Source organism: Ammospiza nelsoni, chromosome 3 (assembly GCF_027579445.1).
Source record: "Ammospiza nelsoni isolate bAmmNel1 chromosome 3, bAmmNel1.pri, whole genome shotgun sequence".
Taxonomy (NCBI): Eukaryota; Metazoa; Chordata; class Aves; order Passeriformes; family Passerellidae; genus Ammospiza; species Ammospiza nelsoni.
In genome coordinates, this window is record NC_080635.1 from 7,131,388 (window position 1) to 7,154,034 (window position 22,647).

A 22,647-nucleotide genomic window follows, 5' to 3' on the forward strand; every position below is an offset into this window, starting at 1 on the left:
GTGCCTACAGCTGTCAGCTCCAGCTGCAGGCAGCCCTGGAGACCCTGAGTTTAGGTTACAGTGCATTATAGACTTTGCTGAGCATCTTAATACAGTAGAACCAATCTATAGCTTAACTTTTATCTATAGCCTACCATAACTACTATAATTACCATATTCATGTTACTGTTCTCCAATCACTAAAAGTTAGTACATTACAGTTTAAGCTAGAAGTTGTTTTTCAATTTTCTTGCAGTGGAAAATTCTGAGACCTTTTTTCTACTTGCAGCATTTGCTGACTTTTTTGCCTGTGCTATCTTCCTGCTTGGTAAAAACATCATCTTGTTTGAAGCAAGTTTACTCTTTGCTCTAAATCATAAAAACCCCTTCTAACTAACAGACCCTTTGCCTCCTTGGTTATCTAGTAAGACTGGCTCTGCAATTCTTTTCTTCTATATCAAACTTGCTTCCATCTCTATTCCTTCTTATAATATATTATATATATATATATATATATATATATATATATATATATGTATGTATCCCTCTATATATCTGCCAAGATATATATAATCTGTGAGACTTTTTTGTCAAACTTTCATCCTTCCCAACATGCCTCTATCCATCTTTGCATCTTTGTGTTCCCCTGCTGGCTTTTGCTGACAGCACTTCCCAGTTTGTGCTGCAGTTTGCACAGGTGAGCAAACACCTCTTGGAGGAGGAGGGCAATGCCTTGACTCACAGGCTGAAGTGTCAAACACAGATCTTGGGATGCCTCTAATGATGTTCTCACTGCCTGGTTCTGCACTTGCTTTGCTCCAGCCCTGCAGAATTACAGGTGGTTTTGTTAGGGCACAGCAGCCATCCAGTGGGCCTGGAGGAAACTAGTCTTTTCAGCAGCAAAACCAAGGAAACTGCCAGGATCCCTGTTCCTTCACACCCTTTCCTCTCCCTGTGGCCATGAGGTTTGATGCACTTCCCAACCAAGACAGCAAAGCCCTTGTGTTGCAGCCACAGGGATGTTCCAAGGGCTCCAGCAGCCTGTCCTGCTGCTTGTCACAGCTCCTTGGGCCCCTGGGGCCCCAGATTATTCACTGTTCTGCACACACATTTGCAGGCTGCAAATCCCACAGGGGACAGCTTCATCCCCTGGCAGGGCTAGGGAAGGGCAATAGGAGATCACTTGCAGCTCCTGTGCTGGTACAGGATGAGGAGAAAAATACTGGATTTTTAAATGCAAAACAGTTGCAATGACTGCACCAGAAGCTTTCCCCACTTCCCTTTCAAGAGAAGCTTGTTATTCTCACTTTATCAATGCAAAAAAAAAATCTCCTGATTTAAGAAGCCAACTGCCCTTACTTGCAGTGCCTGCCACAGTGAGTATCTTTCAACTAAAAAACTTTTCTTAATCTGGATGGGGTTTTTTTCTTAGCTTAAATAACATAAGTAGCCTGTCATTTTTATATTTTGAATTTCAAAGTCTGAAATTTTATATCTCAGAAGAATGCTTAACTTTTCAAACACTTTTCCACTTATGCTTTGTAATATTCTTTCTAACCCTTATGTTAGGCTTTTTAAAGTCCCTTACAAAAACTGAACATAAAATACCAGCAGGTGCCAGAACCCCTATCTTTAATGGACTTTTTGCTGAACTAAGAATTGACTCCAGGGAATGAACTTTGCTGTACTTTGGAAAAAACCCACACATTTTCCCAGGTTTGGCAGCCTGGACCTCCTGCTGCCAAACATGCTCAAGGGACAGAATAATGACACTTAACTGAATTTCTGCCTATTGTGTGCAGCTGAACAGAAAGACTCTCATCTCTTTCAAACAGCTTTTTCTAGGGGGCAAAATGATGATTTCACATGCATTTATGTTTTAAGTGTGAGTCAGCTCTGAAGGCAAGGTGAGCTGGCTGGAAACTTGTAATTTGAGCTTGTCTATGGCATTGGTTTAATTTCTTTAGGGAGAAGAATTTAAAAAACCCAAACAACCAACCCTATGGACCAGAAAGGTGAGACTTGCCTTAAATCTTTAGCTAAAGTAAGAGTAACTTACTTGTACAGCCATGCTTTTTATTGAGATATAAGGAAATTAAGATTGAGAAATCCTTTCAGTCTGGCTGTCACTGTTGAAACTGTCTGGAGGGAAGTGACAGTGGCTAACCCTGTCTCTTTACATGACCATAAGCCAAAAAAATGACCTGTCCTATGCTGAACTTGTTTATTACAATACTTCAGCCTTAACTTATCAAATAGTTTATATGTGAAAATAGTTATTGCATTTCTTGCATAGGACTAGCTGTTCTAGTGCCTGCAATAAATCTGAGGTGCAGTTCTACAGAACAGACAGCTCTGGGTTCAGGATTAAGTGGGCCTGTGCACAAAGTCACTGATTTAATCAAGTTTACTTGAAATTGCACTTTTCCTGTAAAGCACTGCAGGTAGGATTGAGGTAAAGGGAACCCAGTCTGTTTAGCTGGGTCCTTCTGGGACTGAGTTCATGCAGAGGGTGCCTTCAGGATGCTCTCCATGCTGAAACAGGTTCCTGCTCTGCTCCAAGGGCACCCTTGGGCCATCCCCAGGGGCAGTTCAATGCTGTGTGAGGATTCCCAGCATCCCTGGGGCTGTGCAGCCACAGGACAGACACAGACACAGTGGACACACACATGTAAAGGCTGCGCTTGGGCTGGGAGTGGGCAGCGCTGGCCAAAGTGAATTCCAGGTGTCCTGCTCGCTGCTCTCCATGGGAAACTGCCTCAGAGCATGAGGAGGAGGAGGAGGAAGAACAGAAACAAACTTACCTTGTGAGACTTTGATGGTGAACAAAAGGAGGCAAAGGAACATGAAAGAAAGAGAGAGGGAGAAATGTAACTGTAGACGATATATCTGAAACACACGGAGAACCAGAAGAGAATGAACAAACTGAGGCTGCAGAGTAAACAGAGAACAGCTGCTCTACCCTCAGACATTCACACCAGGGCTAAACATTTCTTTAAATCCTTGTACTTGAAGTGGATCACTTCATTTGGGACTCTTGTTTAAAGAAGACAAGGGAATCCTCATCTGCTTTTCCAGCCCCAGGCAGAACAGGCTGGATGGGCTAACACCTCTGAGCAATGCTCCCAATGCTTTCTCCTCTGTGCCATTGGCATTTCATGGCTGTGACTGAAGGGGAGCCACTGAAGGAAGGCATCAAACAAGACATCACAGTGTAGCAAAGGGCTCATGGCATACCATTCACACTCCCAGAGGTGGGAAAACTACACCTCTGAAGAGTTTTTGGCAGCTTGCCCGCTCAGTTTGCTTGTGCCCACAGGTAGCTCACAACCACAGCATGCCTCAGCCTGTCTGGGTGCTGCAAACACTGGGGCTATTTAACATTCCTACAATGTTTTAAGAACTTGCCCCACTGCTGCATTTGGTAAGAAACTGCAAAAAAGGATATTTTAACTACTCCCCTCAGGCCTAGTTTGGGGGACAGCTCTTTTTTGATTTTTTTTTTAAGTGTAGTAAGTCAAAGCAGGCAACATATCCTTGGATTTTCTTCATCTTATGAAGGGTTACTGGTTGGTTTGTGCTCCCATTTCCTAGCCAGGAGAGCAGTGTTACCTGCCCCAGGGCCCTGCTGAGCAGAGAGGGTCAGGGATGCCTTCCCTTGGAGCCTGAGCATATAGCAACTGTGCAATCATCTGCTGCTGCTTCTGGCAGGGTCTGAACAGAGTAATTAGCAAAGGAGTGATGGGGATAGCATGGTTACAGGTGAGTTCTCACTGCTGGCTGGCAATCAGCCCTGAGAGTCAGCCAAAGTATCCATCCAGTGAACCCAAAGCAATGGTGCAGCCAAGCACATCGTTCATTCAGAGCTGAGAGCTGAGGGAGGGCTTCCTTCAGAAACCAGCCTTGACTTCTTGGCTGCATCCAGCAGAGGCAAAACAGTGCCTGGACAAACAGTCCCTGACTTGTGTCCCCTGTGCCACGTCAGTGTGACATTACTGTGTTATTTCTCTGGCCTTTCTGTCTCAGAGCCTTTTACACCCAGCTCTGAGCAGGCAGGGACTTCCTGGAAAGTTCATTCTGCACAGTGGGCTGATGAAGGTGTGGGCTGGGGACAAGGTGTGCCTGGAGCCAAGGGAGCTGTGCCTGGAAAGCCTTAGGAGGTTGTTTTGCAGTTGGCTTTGGCCAGCTCATTAGCTGTGCTTTGCCTCAGCCCTGTGCATCCTCCCCGCAGAGCTGGCGAGGGGCTCCAGGAGAGCACACTGCAGCAGGGCTGCCCAGCCCTTCTTTGGCAGGAGAATTAAGTGCTCCCTAGTTCTACCTTTGCCTTCAGAGAGCAGCTACAGCAGCAGAGGACAGTTCCCAGAGCCATCTGGCTGCTTGAAGAAGGTATCTCTGATGTCCAGTGGGGCCAGCTGGCAGCTCGTTTAAATTAGCAGAGAAATGCCCTGTGCTGTGGTGCTGCCAAAAGTAATTAAGTGTGACAGCAAAACTGCATTCAGTTATCTTCCTTCTGGGATATTATTCTGATAAAGGGCACCCTAGAGGAGATGAGGGTTGGGCAGGACCCCCAGGTCAGTCTCTTGCTGTGTCCCACCCTGTCCCTGACAGACATGGGTCTACCCACTCTTGGAGTCTTCCAGGGACAGAGAGAGCAGATCCTGCCATGCCACCTCTGCAGCATTTTGACCTTACTGGAGGAAAAACGTCCTCTAATTTCCACACAGATCCTTCCTGGTGTTATTCATGTCTGTCTTAGGCTGAACTGCTGCCCTCTCACATTTACTTGTCCACTGAACACCTTAATCATCAGCATGCTTACTATCTGCCATAGCTCTCTGGACTCTCTCCAGGTTTTCCACTTGAAGTACAGCCTCACCACAGCTTTATGCATGCAGAGAAAGGTGATGGGATCAGAGAATATCCTACAAGCCCTGCTCCCATGTGCCTGTGTGGTGTTCATTCCCTCTACAGCAATGTGCTGCTTGTGACTCACTGCAGCCACCACGTCCTTCCCTGAAAAACAAGTTGTTCCCTAGTGTGTATTTATGCAGTTGATTAGTCCTGGGCTTGTCCCCACTGAGTAGCACTTTCTGTTTCCAGACCATTTCTTTGGATCTGGGCACTGCCCTCACTGTGCCTGCCAGGTGTGGCTGGGGAGCCTCTTCTCCAGCCCATCCTCAAGCCACAAATGAAAATACTGAGCAGAGCTGCATTCAGGAGGGACCTTTCCACACACCTCTCTTTATCTCTTCCCAGGTCAGGAAAATCCATTTAGAGGAAAGTCCTCAAGTGCATTTTCACGCAGGCCACGTCCCCCTGGCTCGCTGGTAGGAATGCTGTGTGAGACGGGGTCAGCATCTGAAGGTTAGGAGGGATGGCTGACTGCTGCCACCTCACACAAAATTAATTCCTCTGCCATCCAAGGGAATCCAGCCAGTCTGACACAGCTCACTCTGGACAGACCCACGGTGACTTTGTGGGGGTGATTTTTATTTTCTAAATGCGTGCGAGTCACTTACTTGATTACTTCTTCCAGGAACTGAAGCATACATGATCGGACTGTAATTCTTCTCCTTTTTCCCTCATTGAGGACAGTATGCCATTATCCTCAGAGCAGACTCCCCCTTTCCATGCCTGGGAAATAGCACTAGAAGATGAAAAGCTGGAAGGAGCTGTTCAAAAGGCACATGGATGTGGCACTTGGGGAACACAGCTCAGTGGAGGACATGATGGTGGTGGCTTAAGACTTGGACTCAGTGATTCTGGAGGTTTCTTCCAATCTCAATGATTTTATGATTATGTTGTTCTAACTCCCTCTCAAGTCTCTACCAGCTAACAGAGAGGCAGGCCCAGGGACAGGGAGCCAGGTGAAATGGCTCCATCCTTTGGGGAAAGCCTGAGCAGAGTTCCTGGCTCTCAGCTGCTTCCACCCTCATCCTCACTGCTAGCCCTCACCAGCTTAGACAGGACCTGCTGTGTCCTGCCTCTAGCCCACCCAAATATCCTGGCACCCTCACAGGGACACATGGGATCAATAATTTCAAGGCAAGGGGACTTGAGGTGGGCAGTGGTTTCACACTTTTTCAACTATTTCCCATCTGCACCCAGATTCAAGTTGCAGTGGTGTACAGTTTCTCTTCAGTGCATCCAATGGTTTGCATGCAAACAAAACCCAACCAAAGCAAACTGGCACTGTTCTTAAATGAAATGTCTTATTTCTTGCATTAGAAACATGGTTTCCTTCTTAAGTTATTATTTTTTCTTTCAAATATGATAACAGGAACCAACCACTTTGGGTCTGTCTCATACAGGTAAGAGCAACCAGTTACTTCATTCTTTGTTTCAATTAAGGTTTTTCTTTTCTTCTCCATCAACCCAGAGCTGCTACATTTAGCCACTACTTTCTCTGCGTGGCAAGTAAACTTAAAAGCAGCTATCTAATGAGATGGCAAGAAACTGCCAAGGGCTGCTGCTGGTAAAACATAAGAAATGTTGCCATTCTCTACTGGCACCAGAGGGATGAAATACTGCTGCTGTTCTTGGGCACCTCTTGACCTGAGCATTCCCACCACAAGTTGTTCATCCATCCTCTGCCTCCCAAACTGGTGGAATCCAGCCAGGTGTGGGGAGGAGTGTTTTGGAGATACTTCCAAGCTGTTTGGTTTTCCCCAACAGTGAAACTGGAGAAGACCCTCCCAGTAAGACCCTCCTTAGCACCAACCCCTCTAGCTGGAGAGCAGGGCTTTGGAGCAAAGCAAGGCACAGTTTCAGTGGTGGTTCTCTGTCAGCACAGATGTTTTCCTGGCTCTCCCCACATCTGGGCAGTGGAGTCCTGCCAGAGAGCAACCCACACACAGGGGCTGCCCCACAGAGGGAGAGCACAAGAGTTGATGGTGGTGAACCTCTGGCACTACACACAAATCTGGCAGGTTCTTGAAGACACATCGCACATGTACACCAATTCACAATTTAGCCTCCGAAACGTACATTGGGGAGGAAACTCGGCAAGTGGTTTGCAGGGCAAAGCAAAGAGCAGTACTGCCTTCATCCTGAGGAAAGCTTTTGCTTTGCACATGTTCACGTTTTTAATATCCATCTTTGCTCTGCATGGGGACTGCCTTAACTGAAGCTGGCTCAGAAATTAGCAGGTGGTTTGGTGAAAGGCTTTAACCCCTGGGTTTGGCAATTGAAAATGTGCACTGCTTTCCTGCCTTTTTTTTTTTTTTTTTTAATTCCAATTTCATCCATTTTGTCCTTGGGAAGGTTTCTGGCAACTTCTCAAGATCCTCTCTCTCCCTCTGTCATGCAGCCACAGATGTCATCAGCAGAGATGACAAAGTAGAGCCTCTTCAAAGCAAAAGGCAAAAGCTGCCCATAAAATGGTCTCTGGGAGAAGGGCTTGCTTTGGGAACTGCCTGTTCTGTCAGCCTGGAAGGTCTCAGACCTGTTTGGTTTGAGGGCTTGCCCATCAGCCTCTGGAAAAGGGAGTGGGGTCTTGCAGATGACACCAGCACCCTGAGCTCTGTGCTGCTTCTGGCTTTGGAGGTGAGATGAGGCTGTCACCTCCATCCTCTGCACCAGGATACAGGAGCTATGGCACAACTTTCACACCAGTGAAAGCCTCTACCAGATGAAAGTTAGAGAGCCTGTCTTCTGGACTGGTAATACCTACTAACTCGTGGCTTAAATTACAAACATTTGAAAAAGGATTCTTCTTTCCTTGAACTAATGTTTTAGTCAACTCAAAGGGCGTATGGGATGTCGTTCTAGGAGCAGCAAAACACTTCTGGCTCAGCCTAAGAACTTGGTCTGAAACATGAAAAACTACTCCAAAACAATGGGTAAATGTATCCTGGGGAAGAAGAGGAAGGTCCAGAAGAGTCACCAGGGTTTTTCTGGGGACAGCTGGCCCTGGGAGCAGAACTGGCCTAGCAAGAAGGTCTCACTAACCCCAGATTTGCAGCCAGAGTTGCAAGGGAGAATGGGCTTTCTTGTTCAAATGGATGTGACCAGGTCAGAAGGGGCTCCAGACCGCAGAGTTCACAGCACTCCCCCTTCCTGCACATTTCATTTCATACAGGGAACTTCCTGACCCATGTGGGTGGGATGGGAGACTCTCCCAGATACGTCACAGGGCCCATTCCCACTACCTCCCAGCAATTTCTCTGCTTTGCAGAGAAAAGTCCAGAATAACTGCATTTCTCATGGACTTGCAGAGCCCATCCCATGGCTCTTCCTCCCTACACTGCAGCCCAGCAGCTCACAGGGCCATTATCTGGGACACAGCACCATTGCCACGGGGAGGAGCAGTCAGGAGGACGATCCCACTGCACTTACTTGCCAGGATGACCATGTCCATGCCCCAGAATATGCTCATGATCCAGCCCACCATGACGATGGCCGTGAGGATCTGGATGAGGGCGGCGGCGATGTTGAGCCAGAAGACGCAGCACCGGTGCCGGTCGGGAAGGTCGGTGCGGGCCCCGCAGAGCACGGTGAAGGCCGACACGAACGTGCCTGGGGACACACAGCAGCACAGCACCCCTGAGAGCCAGGCAGACCCCCTGAGAGCCATACAGAACCCCTGAGAACAGGCAGCACCCCTAAGAGAGAGCCAGGCTGCCCCTCATGCCCTCACAACACCGCCCTCCCCTCAGAGCGCCTCGCTTCCCGCGCTCGGAGAGCAAGGTGGGAAAAGCACTCCTTGGGTATAGCAAAATCATCATTGCCCCCAACGAAAGGAAATTATTGATGTCTGGCTGCTTAGCTTTGTGTGAAAAATTGGTATTTTATGGTTGACTTTTAGCAAATATTGAAATAATTATGGCAAAAGACAAATCAAACCAGCTGATGCTATAGCAGGGCCCTGCCCACTTCTCCCATTCCCCAGGGCTTTCTAAATTTTTCGTTTTTACACTTTACAATAACAAAGAACAAATTTGTATTTTTTTTAAGGGCAGGGAAGTGAACAAAATGCTCAAGACTCAAATGAGAGTGGGAAAACTGTCCCCAGGGGCTGGGGCTGCTGGGGGCTCCAACCCTGCGCTGGCACAGGGAAGAGAGATGTGTTCCCCCAGCCTCTCACCCCTAGAACCACCCAGAAAGGAGATGTGTGTAGCCATGATATTTTCTGAAAAAGCCTTTCCTTAGGATTTTTTCTCCTGAGAAGCTGAGAGGCCTCAGGAACAAAATGTAGACAATGGTTATCTGCTGCTGTGGAATGCAACAGGTGGATCTGTGATTAGTCTCATAGAGTTGTCTCTACTGAATGGCCAATCACAGTCAGCTGGCTTGGACTCTCTGTCTGAGACACAAGCTTTTGTTATCATTCTTGATTTTCTATTCTTCGCTAGCCTTCTGATGAAATCCTTTCTTCTATTCTTTTAGTATAGTTTTAATATAATATATATCATAAAATAATAAATCAAGCCTTCTGAAACATGGAGTCAGATCCATTTCTTCCCTCATCCTAAGACCCCTGTGAACACCGTCACAGATGTGGGCAGCAGGAACCTTTCACCCCCTGCCCTACTCAAGCTGGCTCTGGCAGACAGACAGACAGAGAGACAGACACACACACACAAAAGGAGTGGCATTTTGGCACAATTTTTGCACACCCAGTCACAGGCTGCTACCTGAGGGCGTGTTTTAACCAAGCAGAAGTAGTTAAACTTCTTAAAGTGCTAGATCCAGGGGACCTGGTGTGGCAGCCCTTGGCTCTGCCTGAGACCAACTTACAAATCTTGCAACCACACTCCAAACTTCCCAAAATGTTTCAGATGAAGGAACTTGTTGATGCATGAAAATTAAAGCTGGAGAAAAAAACAAAAACCTACACCTCAGCAGCCTTTCACAAAGATTCTTCCTAAATTTATACTCTTGGACAAGGCAGATTTTTTACTTTTAGCTGCCATGTTGTGCTCATGGCTGGCTGAAACTCACAGCTCAGGGAAACCTTGTCTGTCCCACAACCACCACGAAGAAATACACACTATGGGTAAGGAGCAGAAGAAGCAGTTCCTGGCTCCTCTAAAATATGAGCTGTTGGCCAGGGGGTTCAGGCACCTTTTCTAAGTATGGATTTCAACACCTATTAGCATTATGAATTGTCTTTGAGTTTTTCTGAAACAAATACAGAATTGCTGAGTACCAAAGTGCAATGTTGATTGTATTGGATAACACAGTTCTGTGAAGTGCCTTCTTTCATCAGTATCTTGAATTAAAATGATGGTTTCTACAAAAACTGCCTTTTTCACCTCTTAAAGGATGGAAGCCTGCAAATAGCCTGTAAGATGTGAATGAATGAGCACTCAGTGCACATGAATGCCTTGTTGAACTCAGGGAAGGTGGGAGGCCCTTGGTTGGACTGAAAACAGGGACAAAACACTCAGTTTACACCCTTGTAGTAAATCTTATCAGACCAAGAGAGCAGAACCATCTGGTTAGAAGCAAAATACCATTTTGTCCTGCACTGCTGGGGGGGTGGAAGAGAGAATCTCCTTCTTTGCTGCCTCTTCCTTAGTGGGTCACAAGGATAACAGGCAGCTGAGATGCCAAAATGCTGGGGAAGGCTGGCTACAGCCTATTTTTAATCCTGCCACCCTCTGCAAGCTTCAATTCCAGCGTTTTCCTAGCACTCCACCAGCTTCTAAAACCCTGCTTGTCTTCCTGCTGCTGGATGGATCCAATTTCTTATTTCACCCCATTCCCTGTGGCCCCTGCCAGAGCTGGGCACAGAGCAGGCGTGGAGGGGAGTGAGGGATGCTGCTGGGGCAGGGGGAACACAGCCCTGCAGCACAGGGACAAGGGATTCTCATGCCTCTTCTGCATGAGAACCACCCCTGGGCTTCCTCCAGCAGGGTTTCATCCCCAAATCCACAAAAACATAAGACTCTGCAGAGAGGAAAGGGAAAGTCATTATAATGCCAAAGGATGTTGTGTGAGTCTCCCCATCGCTGTCTTTTGCTCTGTGGCATTGTCTTCCAAGTCTCTTTTGTCCCCTGTGTGGGATTATGTGACATCTCTGCCCTGCTTCACCCACCTTTTTTTTTCCTTTATAGTTTATCAAAGCAGAAGGAAGCCTGGAATATTTGCTTCCTGCAAGTGTTGTCTTCAAAATGACACCACAGCACTCTCTGAGATTAAATATGGATTGAGGCAAGATCAGAGGCTGGGTGTTTATGTTTTCCCATCAGGATGAAAAATCTTGCCAAATGGAAATGCCTGTCTCTTTTAAAAATGAAAATCTTCCCCTCTTGCCTAACCTTTAACTCTTCCAAGATGTGCTACAAAGAAAGGTCAAAAATGAGCAATAATTCTTAAACTCCAGCTTCAAATCCTTCCAGTGAAGCTTTTAAGATATTTAGAGCAAGGTGCTGAATTAGCCAATTAATGCCCTAAATACCACAGTGACTAAGTTAAAGTCTCGTCCCATTCAGAAAGGAATAAAGCATTTAAGTGTTCTCCTCTGGGCTGGGAATAGATACAGAAACTGGGATTAAAATCTCCTGAACCTTGACTTCTGATTCCTCTTCAGGCTACTTTCCTACTCACAGGAGCCAGTTCATTCTTCCAGTGTCAGTGCATTTTCTTTCTTACTTATGATGAGCCAATCTTTGGGAGCTTGCTGGCATTTTTGAACACAAGACTTTAGCTGTGCCAGCAGGCATAGGATGGAAGCTTTTTCCCTCTACTCCACACATGGTTGAGAATGTGAAGCAGGAGTAAGAGTCTTACATGCTTTTGCCAAAGCAGATGTTTTCTCCTTACTGGTTACACACTGCCAGATATGGAATTATTTGCATCTGGAAAGGGAGAGGTGGAGAAGAGGAGGAGGAAGGCAAGCGAGCTGTATCTGCCTCAGAGCTGGGGCACTGAACCATTTCCCTCCCTGACCATTCAAACACTTGAATCCCTACAGCCTGGAAATCCTAAACCTGGAATGCCAGCTGCTGGGGTGATGTTGGCCAAATAAATCAGCAGTCCAAAAAGGTCTCAGGCTGTGAGTGCAGCCAGCAATCACAAACCAGTAACTCCACAAGCAGACATAAACTGAACACCCATGCAGTTGTGCCAATATAACATGAGTAAATTATAGCAAGCATTTATTCTATCTTCCCAATGGAAAACACCCAAACTGCAATGAGATCTGGGATTATTCTAAATCATTAATTGATACAGCCTCTTTGGGGACACAGGGGAGGTGATGGAGATGTCCTGGTCTGGTTTTGATGAGTCTGTTTGTTCAGCCCCTTGGCTGAACTGTTCACCTGAAGGCAGCAAGGACCAAGGGCAGAGGGCTGGGTGGGAGCTGGGCATTGCTTTTCTGGAGCAGCTGGGAGGCAGAGGGTGCAGGCACCACGTGCAGCAAGGCTGTGAGGGGCTGTGACACCGATCCTGCTCTTCAAACTCATCTCACCTGGGGCAGTGTCAGCCAGCTGGGGCATCCACATGGTGCTGGGATAGAAGAAGAGCCCCTGGGAGCCTCTGCTTGCTTTGCCTGTCAGCACAATTGGGGTATTTTTAGACTACACCAGCCTGGTGCTTGTTTCTAGCAGTTTAACCCATTGAACACAAAGGGGATGTGTTATCTGCAGAACAACACAATTCAATGAAGGGGCAAAGGAGGGGGTTTGCCCTTTCTCTCCTCTCTGGTCCATTGCCATGCAGGATAAAGTCCCCTCTCTGATGTCTGCTGGTATCTTGGCAGCCACAGCCTTCCCAAGAGCATCACTTGCTGGTTCCTGGCCTCACAGCCTACAAAAAATAGTATGAGAGGCATAGTTGGGGCTTTTCTCTTTTAGAGCAAAGTCTCACACTCTGGAAAGGGAACCCCTGGTTTCCTGTTGTTTGAGTCACTCATCCAGGGTGGAGAAAGGCATGAGATCAATACCATGGCCTGTCCTGAGCAGTCTCCTCTGTGTTATCCCTGAGTGCAGAAGGGAATGTGTTATGGAATACCTTAAGCTGCAGGAGAGAAGTTTTTCCTCTGCTGTTTTTACAAGAAAGCCCATCCTGGGCACTCCTGCAAGAGCTTTAGTCAGACATAGCTTGGCACATTTCATGTGGAGCGCCAGCTGTGATGGCACCTTCTCAGGAACATCAGAAATGGGAGCCTGGTTGGAGCCAGAGGAAGATGGGACACTGATGGCCACAGTGGAAGTGCAAGTAACTTGAGCATGCAGACAGCTTAGTGGGCTTCCCACTGACTGCCAGGTACTGAGACTTCCCAGAAGAAAACATCTCTGAAGCAAGGAAATCACATCTGATGAGCTGGTACAGGTGAAGGAACAGCAGAAACCCAAATTACTGCAATCAGGGGCCACAGGTGGAGATAATGATGGTGATTTGATGATGATGATGATGATCCCAACCCTACAAAAGCCTGGGAGGAGGTGGGAGTATTCCTTCCTCAGAATCATTGAAGACATTCCCCTGTAGTGCTGGGAGTAAATAAGGCAGTGTTTTGGTGCCACCTTTCCTGCTCCCAGAGAGGAAAACCAGGGATGCATCACAACTCAGGAGTAAAGCTGCAGGAAGCACACAGCTGGAGGTAAGTACAGGCAAAGATGGGAACAAAACTGGAGGTGTCTGTGGGAGCAGGGCTGTTGGATCATCACAGGGAGATGTAATTAATGAGTGTGTGCTTTGTGGGGTTGAGCTGTGCCTGTATTGTGTCAGGAGAGCGCTCTGTGTGGGGACACGTCTGCTGCGCGCCTTTCAGTTTTCTTAAGTAAAATGATTATTAGCTGTCATTAAACAGTGCTGGCAGGTTTGTGAGGCAGATGTGCTGAAAATTCATGAGATGTGCAGGCTCTTGCTGGTGTGAGTCAGAAGAAGCTGTGCAGGAATGGTTATAAGGACTGCACTCCTTGCCTTGGTATGAATTGAATATAGTATCTATTGGTAAAGGCATCCTTGGCCCCCAGTGTCATGAACTTGTTTTTATACTCCAGTTAGAGCTCTAAAGAGTCATTTTGGGAGTGGAGGCCTATTGTCAATGCAGGCAACCCCAACGAGGGGAGAGAATGATGTATGTGACTCCATGTTCTCAGAAGGCTAATTTATTACTTTATTGTACTGTATTATATTAAGGAATACTATACTATACTAAAGAATACAGAAAAGATGCTTACTGAATGCTAAAAAGATAATAATGAAAATTAGTGACTCTTTCTGCAGTGTCCCAACACAGCTTGGCCCCAACTGGCCAATGAGTCAAAACAACTCACACCAGAATCCAATGAAACAATCACCTGTGGATAAACAATCTCCAAACACATTCCACATGAGCAAAACACAGGAGAAGCAAATGAGAGAAGATTTGTTTTCCTTTTCTCTGAGGCTTCGCAGCTTCCCAGGACAAAAATCCTGGGCGAAGGGATTTTTTCAGAGAATATGAATGCCACACAGAATTAACAACCTGAATCCCACAGATTGAGATCTGCCAGGAGGGGACATGGTGACACCTTGGTGCAAATGCCAGGTCCCCTGGACAGCTGTGTGGGCAGGGACAGCAGGAGCCCAAGGGTGGGAGAGGTAAGGAAAGGAGCAGAGAGTGGAGGCAGCAAACGTGACAGAACCTAGATGTTGCCATGGAGAGCAGCTCATGAATTTTTCTTCCATGGCCTGCTATTAAAAATGTTTTGTTTAACTTCTGCCAGCACATTGTTTTTATTTTCCCCTTCCACATCCGAAGGACATCCAGAGGGAATTTTTGGCTCCCTCCATTCCCTTTGGCCTTGCTGTGGACAAAAATATACAGTGACAAGAGAGAGCTGGCAATCCTTGTCTCCACAGGGTTTGTTCCAAGTCCTGAGCCTGCAGAAGGCAGGCTGCGCATGGGATGAGCTCTCTGCTTTCCCTACACATGTAGAAAATGACCAGCACATCCCAAAGCACCGTGTGCCCATGGCTGATCCCAGCTTTCCCAGCACCTGGCTGTAGCTCCAGCACTGAGCTCTGCATCTGTTTGTGATCAGGAGCTTTGTGTCATGTGGTCAGAGCACACTTGATAGTGTTTGTGTAGCTTCTACAGAAGGCAGCCCACGTGCAAGCAAGACAGCAGTGCCTTTGCATCAAAAATGAGATTTTTTTTCTCGTATTTAATGCTCTAGGAAAAGTTAACTCTTCCAAAATGCAGGGTTTTTTAAACTAAAACTTCAAAACTTGACTGCAACAAGCTTTCACAGACTTCCAAGGCTAAAAATACACAGCAAAATCTTAAATTACATTGGGGGGGGGGGGGGGGGGCTGTATGAAGGTGAAGTGACTTACTAAAGCTTTAATTATACATGGACTGATCCAAATTATTTTTACTCTGCAGCACTGCAATGTTTTGAACACTTAAAAGCAACCACCCATAAATAGTGAGATTGAAGCACAGCTTGTTCCACTGCCAGACATTCCACAATCCTTGGGTGAAGTTTTCCAGTCCAGTCCTATGGTTTAATTCTGTTGACTTGATGCATAAAATTAAGGGTGTGCTTGAAGTATTTGAGACTGGAGAATTTCTGCTGAACAGCAAATGCAAGGCCCCAAATAATCCACGGTGGTGGAGCAAACCTAAGAGTTCTGCCAGGACTTGCTGAATTATCTTTGCAAGCTGCACCTGCTTGATTCCCAGATTTTTTAATTTTTTTTTTCCTCCTTCTGGATAAATGATGTGGTCCCAGAACCACCAATGGCATTTTGCATCATGCTTTACAACAGTGTGAGCCACTGCAGAGAACATGTGGTGTCCCAGAAGTGGGGGGGAGTATTGCTGCAGGGACAGGAAATAGACATAGGGAATGGGAAAGCTGTAAAGAGTAATACCTACCACCTACAGCCAAGGAATATGAATTGCTGGAGATAGATAAGCTCATCAAAGTCCCTCAGAAGTGGATGACAGCCCATCTGCATGTCAGACAGGGAATGAAGAGCCAGGGAGGCTGAAGGAGCTGCCACTGGTTTCACATTGTGAAAACAGCTGAGGCACTGCAGCCTCGCTCCTGCTCAGTGCTTGCTTTTTTTTTTTCTTTACTAATGGAATGGAGGGAAGATTTTTAATTAATTTACATCCTTATTAAGTGTGCCAGCATTCAGAGAAATAATGCAACTGGCTTCCAATTATAACAAACATAAAGGAGAACAAAAGGCATGACTGCTGTTTACAGCACAGGGAGCTTTGCTGAGAGCTCATCTGACCCAAGTGGACTCATTCCTGCTGCTCTATAACTTTAAAAGCAATTTAAAAGCTCTTTTTTTTTTTTTTTTTAATGGAATCAGCTCTGCTGCTGGTTTCTCTGTCTGCTGCCATGCAGAACTTTCTGTATTTATATTGTCTATGATTAAACCAGGTACTTATCCCACCTTGTGTCCCCTTCTCCTGCTGGGAGCAGCGGTGTGGATGCTCTGCCATGGCTCTCCTAGTCCCAGGCTGCTCTGCACCCACCCACTGCAGGAGCCTGGAACTTACATGGGAGAGGACCCAAGGAGACAGAAACAATCATCCACTAAGCCATCTCTTATTTTTAAGACTCTCTTTAAGACTCTGTTCCTATTCACAGAAATTAATTTTCTGTTTCCCTGGTGTACATCCAGAAACAAACCTCAAGCCACTCTGTTTTGTGCTGTTGATACAGAAATAATTTGAATCTGGCTTTTCACCCAAACTTGACCAACCTGGAAGCTTCAACAGCAGAATGTCTGGGGAGAGCCCCTCCTCATTTCAGAGAGGCCATGAAACCTCCTGTAAGGAAAGCTTTCTGGCTTTCTGATCCCTCCAGTTTCTAAAGGATGCTGCAAGTAAAATCTGTGTTGTCGCTGTCATATTTTCTGAAAAATCCCTTTGCCAGGATTTCTTCTCCTGGGAAGCTGAGAAGCCTCAGAGAGGAATGAAAACAATAATTATCTGATTGTTTCTCCCATGTTTTGCTGCTTTGGAATGTGGTCTGGAGATTGTTTATCCCACAGGTGGTTGTTTGATTGGTTTCATGTGAATTATTTTACTTAATGACCAATCACAGTCAGCTGTGTCAGGACTCTGGAAGCAGTCAGGAGTTTTCATGATCATTCTTTGCAACCTTCTGTCTGTATTCTTTCTCTAGTCTTTAGTGTAGTTTAGTATAGCATTATATAATATAATACTATAAAATAATAAATTAGCCTTCTAAGAACATGGATTCTCAACTCCTCCTTCGTCCTGGGGACCCAGCAAATACCACACTGTGTAACAGCAGAAGCAGAATGAGGAAAAGCCTCAGGATTCTTATGAGCTTCCACACAGGCTCTTGCCAATTATACAGTGATGAACTGAGGTTTATTCTTAATTGTCTGTGCCATGGGAAGCTCTTTCTTGTCAGGCACAGAGCAGGAGGAGGGCAGGCAGGTTTAAAAACGAGTTTAAGGCTGCTGGGTGAAGCCACACCAAAGGCTCACTCCTCTCCATGCCCCTGCCCTCCTCAGGTTCATCAGGTGCCATCAGCAGCCATCCCAGGGTGCTGTCATGGAGCAGAGGGACAGCAGCAGGCCAGGGGCAGTGCAGGCTTTCTGCCCCCAGCCCTGCAGCCACAGCTCCAGGTGAGCTCTGCAGCTGCTCTGCCTCCTCTGTCCCTCTCATCAATGCCTTGAGATGGATTTAGCCCTTTGAGGCTCCCTAGGAGGATCTGCTCTGCTCGTGGCAGGATGGATTAACTACTTGCAAGATTCACTGAGCAGTGGCTCTGAGCTTGCTGTGATACCCTGGAGCCCTTAGCTGTGAAGACAAATCATGTTAATTAGGGACTAGCAAGACACAAGACAGAATTAATCTTATTAGAAACTTAGATGGGGATGCAGAGCAATTAGAGGTTATTCTACTGAACAAGGCAGCTGAAATGGCAGTGTAATAAATTGCATCAGCCTCCAAAATCACCTCAAAGTACCAGCTATCTTTTAAGGACTAGAGGAATGTAAAACAAAGCTGACATAAATGTTCAGAGATTTGCAGTGATAAGTGTGCAGGAGATAACAAAAACATCCTTTCATCTTTCTTTCTTAATCCAGAAAACTCAGTGCACACATTTTATGAGCCAGAGTGTCTCAAGCAGGGACAAACAGGACATAAGAGAATTGCACTCTGTAGCTAAGTGGTGTGGTGCTGTACCCAGGAATCTGGAATATGATCTGTGGGACCAGGACTCCATCCTGGATTTACAGCTGCTTGCTAAGTAATTCTGATGCTATAACCTGATTCTTATAATGCCAAAGTAACATTATTCAGGTGTTAATTTAGAGAGTCTGTCAGGAAATTTACTGTCTAGCCTGATGGGGCTATATCCTTGTTGTTCTATTCAGTGCTGCCATTAGTCAAATAGTGACCAAGTCTTGCTTTTAAAGGACACTTTTCATAAAACCACTACTCTTAGATGAAAGGTAAAGCACTTCACCTACTAAAGCCATTGCTGTTTTGCTGATGTACATAGCATCCAATATATTTAGGAGATGTTGCTTTACACTCTAAGTTTGGCTTTGGTACCTTCAGGTGATTCAGACACTTTACAAACAAAAATCTCATTTCATGGTCGGTTACTTGGCTGAGAATATCAAGAGGTTTTATCCTATTCAGCAAAACCATTAGGGAGCATTTTCAACAACACCTGCAGCTTTTCCATCCCTTTTAACTGGAATTTCCCACATTGCCGTCCCTGACCAGCATGGTGGCTATGATCACCCCTGACTGAACCTGATGGGATCTGCAGAAGAGCAGTGTGGGGTGTGGAGGACAAGGATCCACTCAGAGCAGAGCTGCAGCAACGCACAGCCTCCTTGCTGAGGGTGCTGTAATTCTCCTGTGGATGAGCTCTGGAGTCTTCCCCAGCCATTTTGGCTCCCCTTGGAAAGGCCCCATGCAGGCCAACACAAGCCAATCTATTCTGGCAGGATGAAAATGAGCTGTGCTACCTTGTGCCTGACATCACCCCAGCCCAGGCTCCATAAACAGTGCAAGCTGGAGTGACCCCTGACTCCACAGATTCTGTGATATGAGCACCAGCCAAGACAAATGAATCCAGCCCAGACAGAACAGTTTTCTAAAAGGAAGATTTCTGATTAGGATGGAGAAAAGGTGGATGTTATGGAGGCTGGTGCATTTGTCAGCAGCAGCAGGTGTCCTGTGATGCTGTGGAGGAGGACCTGAGCAACCTGCTCTGCTTTAACCCCCTTGGAGGAAGGACTAAGTGACCCCCAGAAACCTCTTCCAGTCCCAGCTATTCCATGGTATTTCAGTAACTTTACTCCACACAAAGCTTGGCTGATCTCCCTGGTTTCTCTTCCCCAGAGCTGTGTCCTTCTGCCACCACATGTCCGACAGCCCTTGAATACAGGCCCCTTCTTGATTTCTCAATTTATTTTTGAAAAGCTGCTCTGGTTCTAAAATGTCAAGTGCAATTACTCTCAGAGCAATCAATCAGAAAACTTGCTTGTGAGTTGCTGATCACACCAAAACAGGTGAGCCTCAAGCTGTGCATGCTCCTGTCAAACAGCTCAGGCAGCCTCTGGGGGGAGATGCAAATACTGCTTTCTGCAGAAGTGCTGTCCTTCTTGAGAAGAAATACTTACTTGGATAAAATCATAATTTCTGCAGGGACTGGTCCTCTTCTGTCTGAGAGCAAAGCTAAAGGAAATGCCAGAGCTGAGCTGTGCAGGTCACAAACACAGATGAGTACTTGTGTTCAAATGCCAGGTTATCCACAAACACTTAATGCTTCTTGGCCATCTGGATGTGTCCAGCAAGGCCTGCAGAGGCACAGCCCTGTAAATGTGCTTGTGAGGTTTTTATATGTGGTCTTTTCATCTGAATTCTCTGCTCCTCCCATCACTCGGAGGTCTTGTGTTCCCAGTTTGCAGCAAATAGCACTTGATTTGCACCTATTTCTGTCCAAGGACTGACTTTCCCTTTACCAAATACTTTCCAATATCTGCCAACTAGCTGCTGGTCAGCACTAGGTAAAAATAAATGTGTATTTTTTTGTAGATGTCACAAAGAACTGAGCTCCCAACATCACAATAGAGCACAGAATGATTTTGAGTAAAATACAAAAAGTAATGCCTCTATGTACAATGACTCAAGAATCTCATTTGCTGGAGGCTAGAGGAGATTTATATGGAGTGAGATGTACCAGGAAAAAGGGTTATACAGAGAAACTTGAAATTAACATGGTTACATCCCACCTCTTCTTTTTTTTTTTTTTTTTTTTAATTCTGACCTGGAACAGGTTACAATGAGGTTGGGCACAATGGTATCATGGTTCAACACTCCTGTGCAGGACTGCTGGAAGCATTCTCTCACTGTTAAAAGACTTTTAAATGTCCTTTCCAGAAGTCACACTGGGGGCAGCAGACCAACCACAGCACCTCATACTGACATTGCAATGCAAGACTTCTCAATCTGAGCAAAGGTGCCATTTCTCTGCTTCTGTACATCCCCCCAGTTTGGCTGACTGGAATTCACTAGGGTCAATTTTCCATTGTGTTTTCTGAGCAAGGATGATTTTGGGGGAATACCAGTCCTGCTGAGGAAAGGGAATTCACATTTGCCACTTGAGTGCCAGCCAGGGCCAGGTTTCAAGTAGAAAGCAGTGCGTTACAGACATATTTTATGAAAAATCCTTTTGTTAGGATCTTTTCTCCTGAGAATCTGAGAGGCCTCAGGAACAAAATGTAAACAATAATTATCTGCTGCTGTGGAATGCAACAGGTGCATCTGTGATTGGTCTCATGTGGTTGTTTCTAATTAATGGCCAATCACAGTCCAGCTGCCTTGGACTCTGATCAGTCACAAGATTTTTTTATCATTCCATTCCTTTCTATTCCTTTCAAGCCTTCTGATGAAATCCTTTTTTCTATTCTTTAGTATAGTTTTAATATATCATTTTCTTTTAATATAATATATATCATAAAATATTAAATCAGCCTTCTGAAACATGGAGTCAAGATTCTCATCTCTTCCCTTGCCCTGGGAGCCCTGTGAACACCACTACAGCAGTGTTTGCACCCCACAAGATTCTCCCTGGGCCAAAGAGCTCTTTCTGCAGTTCCTGACTATCCCCAAAGCTCCTCCTCCCATATTTTCTTGGGAATTGGGTGCTGTGGCTCCCTGCAGCAGCTCAAAAACCTTCATAACATCCCCCTCACCAAGGACTGCCTTTTGCACCTTGCATGGCTCTCCCAGTTCAGCCCTCTGAACCAGAGGAATGCATTTCCTTGGAAAGAGGAGTGAGCATAGAGAGAAAACACTTTCAAGAAGGCCACGCACAGCTGAGGGACCATCCATCTAAGCTTTATTCATTCCTCTGTTGTTTTACTTTTCCTTCTGCCAAAAAATACTTCTGTATTGGACCCAGATTCACCCCTGACACAAATCCACTGACTGCCAGAGTTACACCAGGGATTAATTTGGCTCACCAGGACCTGACCTGATCTTGGCAGCAGTTCTGAAGTGCAAACGGCAGAAAGACAGGACTTTTAAATAATAGTCACAGTCCATGGCAAAGAGCGTCCACCTGCTGCTCGGTGTGAGGCTGATAAATTTAAACATGGAGAGCATGGATACATCCTTAAGCAGAATTAGAAATTCTAGAAAATGGATTCTATGTGCATACATGTTCTCTCCTAACTTTTTAGCCAGTCTGTTGAGCTGTGTGAGGAGCAGGCTCTGCTCAGCAGATGGTGTTGCTCTCCTTACTCCCCAGCTGGCTCCTGCTGGTCATGGCATGTTCTTTGGGCTTGCCTTGTGCCCAGCAGCTGTACAGCTGTGAGATTCATTATCCAGCTCCTGGGACTCTCGAGCTTTAATGGCAGCTGTGGTTCCAGCTCATTACCCCACCTGGACTCACTGTATCAGCATTCACACCACAACATCAATTCAGTTTATGGCACTGCACAGCTGAAGCTAAGGGGAGGTCTGCACTCTACCCTGCTGTAGAAAAAGGTTTCTTAGAATCTCCTGCCTCAGCAGAGTTGTGTCAGTCATGCAGCTTCACTTGTCGCTCCAGCTCCGCTCACCAACTTCCTTCCTCCCTTGCTTTGTCTTGGAAATGCTGCAACATTTCCTAAACTTCCCTTCTCTCACAAATGAGGTTTCTGTCCTCTCTGCTGAACAGAGGTCTGCAGAGAGTGTGGAGGTATGTCAGGACCTGTGCTCCACGTTTCTGTTCCTAGCTCTGGCCTGCACCAGGGCTCTCTGGCATCTGCTTTCTGCCTCCCTTCTGTCTCCAGCCATGTCCTCAGCATCTCTCATTCTCTGCTGCCATCCTTCTCTTCCCATTTCACAGAGGCACTGACTCAGCCTCTGCAATCCCCTTTCTCTGCTCCCTCCATTTCCTGCCCCCTTTAAACTTCACCTGCACACAAGACTTTGTGTGCCATCTCCAGTGCTTTGCCAGTGACTCAACTCCTGCATTTTTTTGGGACACTTCTCCCATATCCTGCCCACTCCTTGTGGTCTCTTGTCACCATGATATTTTCTGAAAAATCCTCTTTGCCCAGGATTTTCTCCTGGGAATCTGAGAAGCCTCAGAGAGGAATGAAAACAATAATTATCTGATTGCTGCTCCTGTATTTGCTGCTTTGGAATGTGGCTTGGACATTGTTTACCAACAGGTGAGTGTTTGGTTCCCTGTGAATTGTTTTTAATCAATGACCAAT

General features: G+C 46.2%; 1 protein-coding gene across 3 annotated transcripts in view; it reads right to left on the reverse strand.

Annotated features, from left to right (window-relative positions):
• STUM (stum, mechanosensory transduction mediator homolog) overlaps window positions 1-22,647 on the reverse strand; it is a 48,411-nt gene that overhangs the window by 6,269 nt on the left and 19,495 nt on the right. For 2 of the 3 annotated variants that reach the window (XM_059469648.1, XM_059469649.1), the window contains exon 2: window positions 8,317-8,496. In XM_059469648.1, the coding sequence (XP_059325631.1) occupies window positions 8,317-8,496 (180 nt within the window). Of the gene's footprint in view, window positions 1-8,307; window positions 8,497-22,647 lie in introns of all 3 variants that reach the window. The other variant, XM_059469647.1, reaches the window with a different exon arrangement.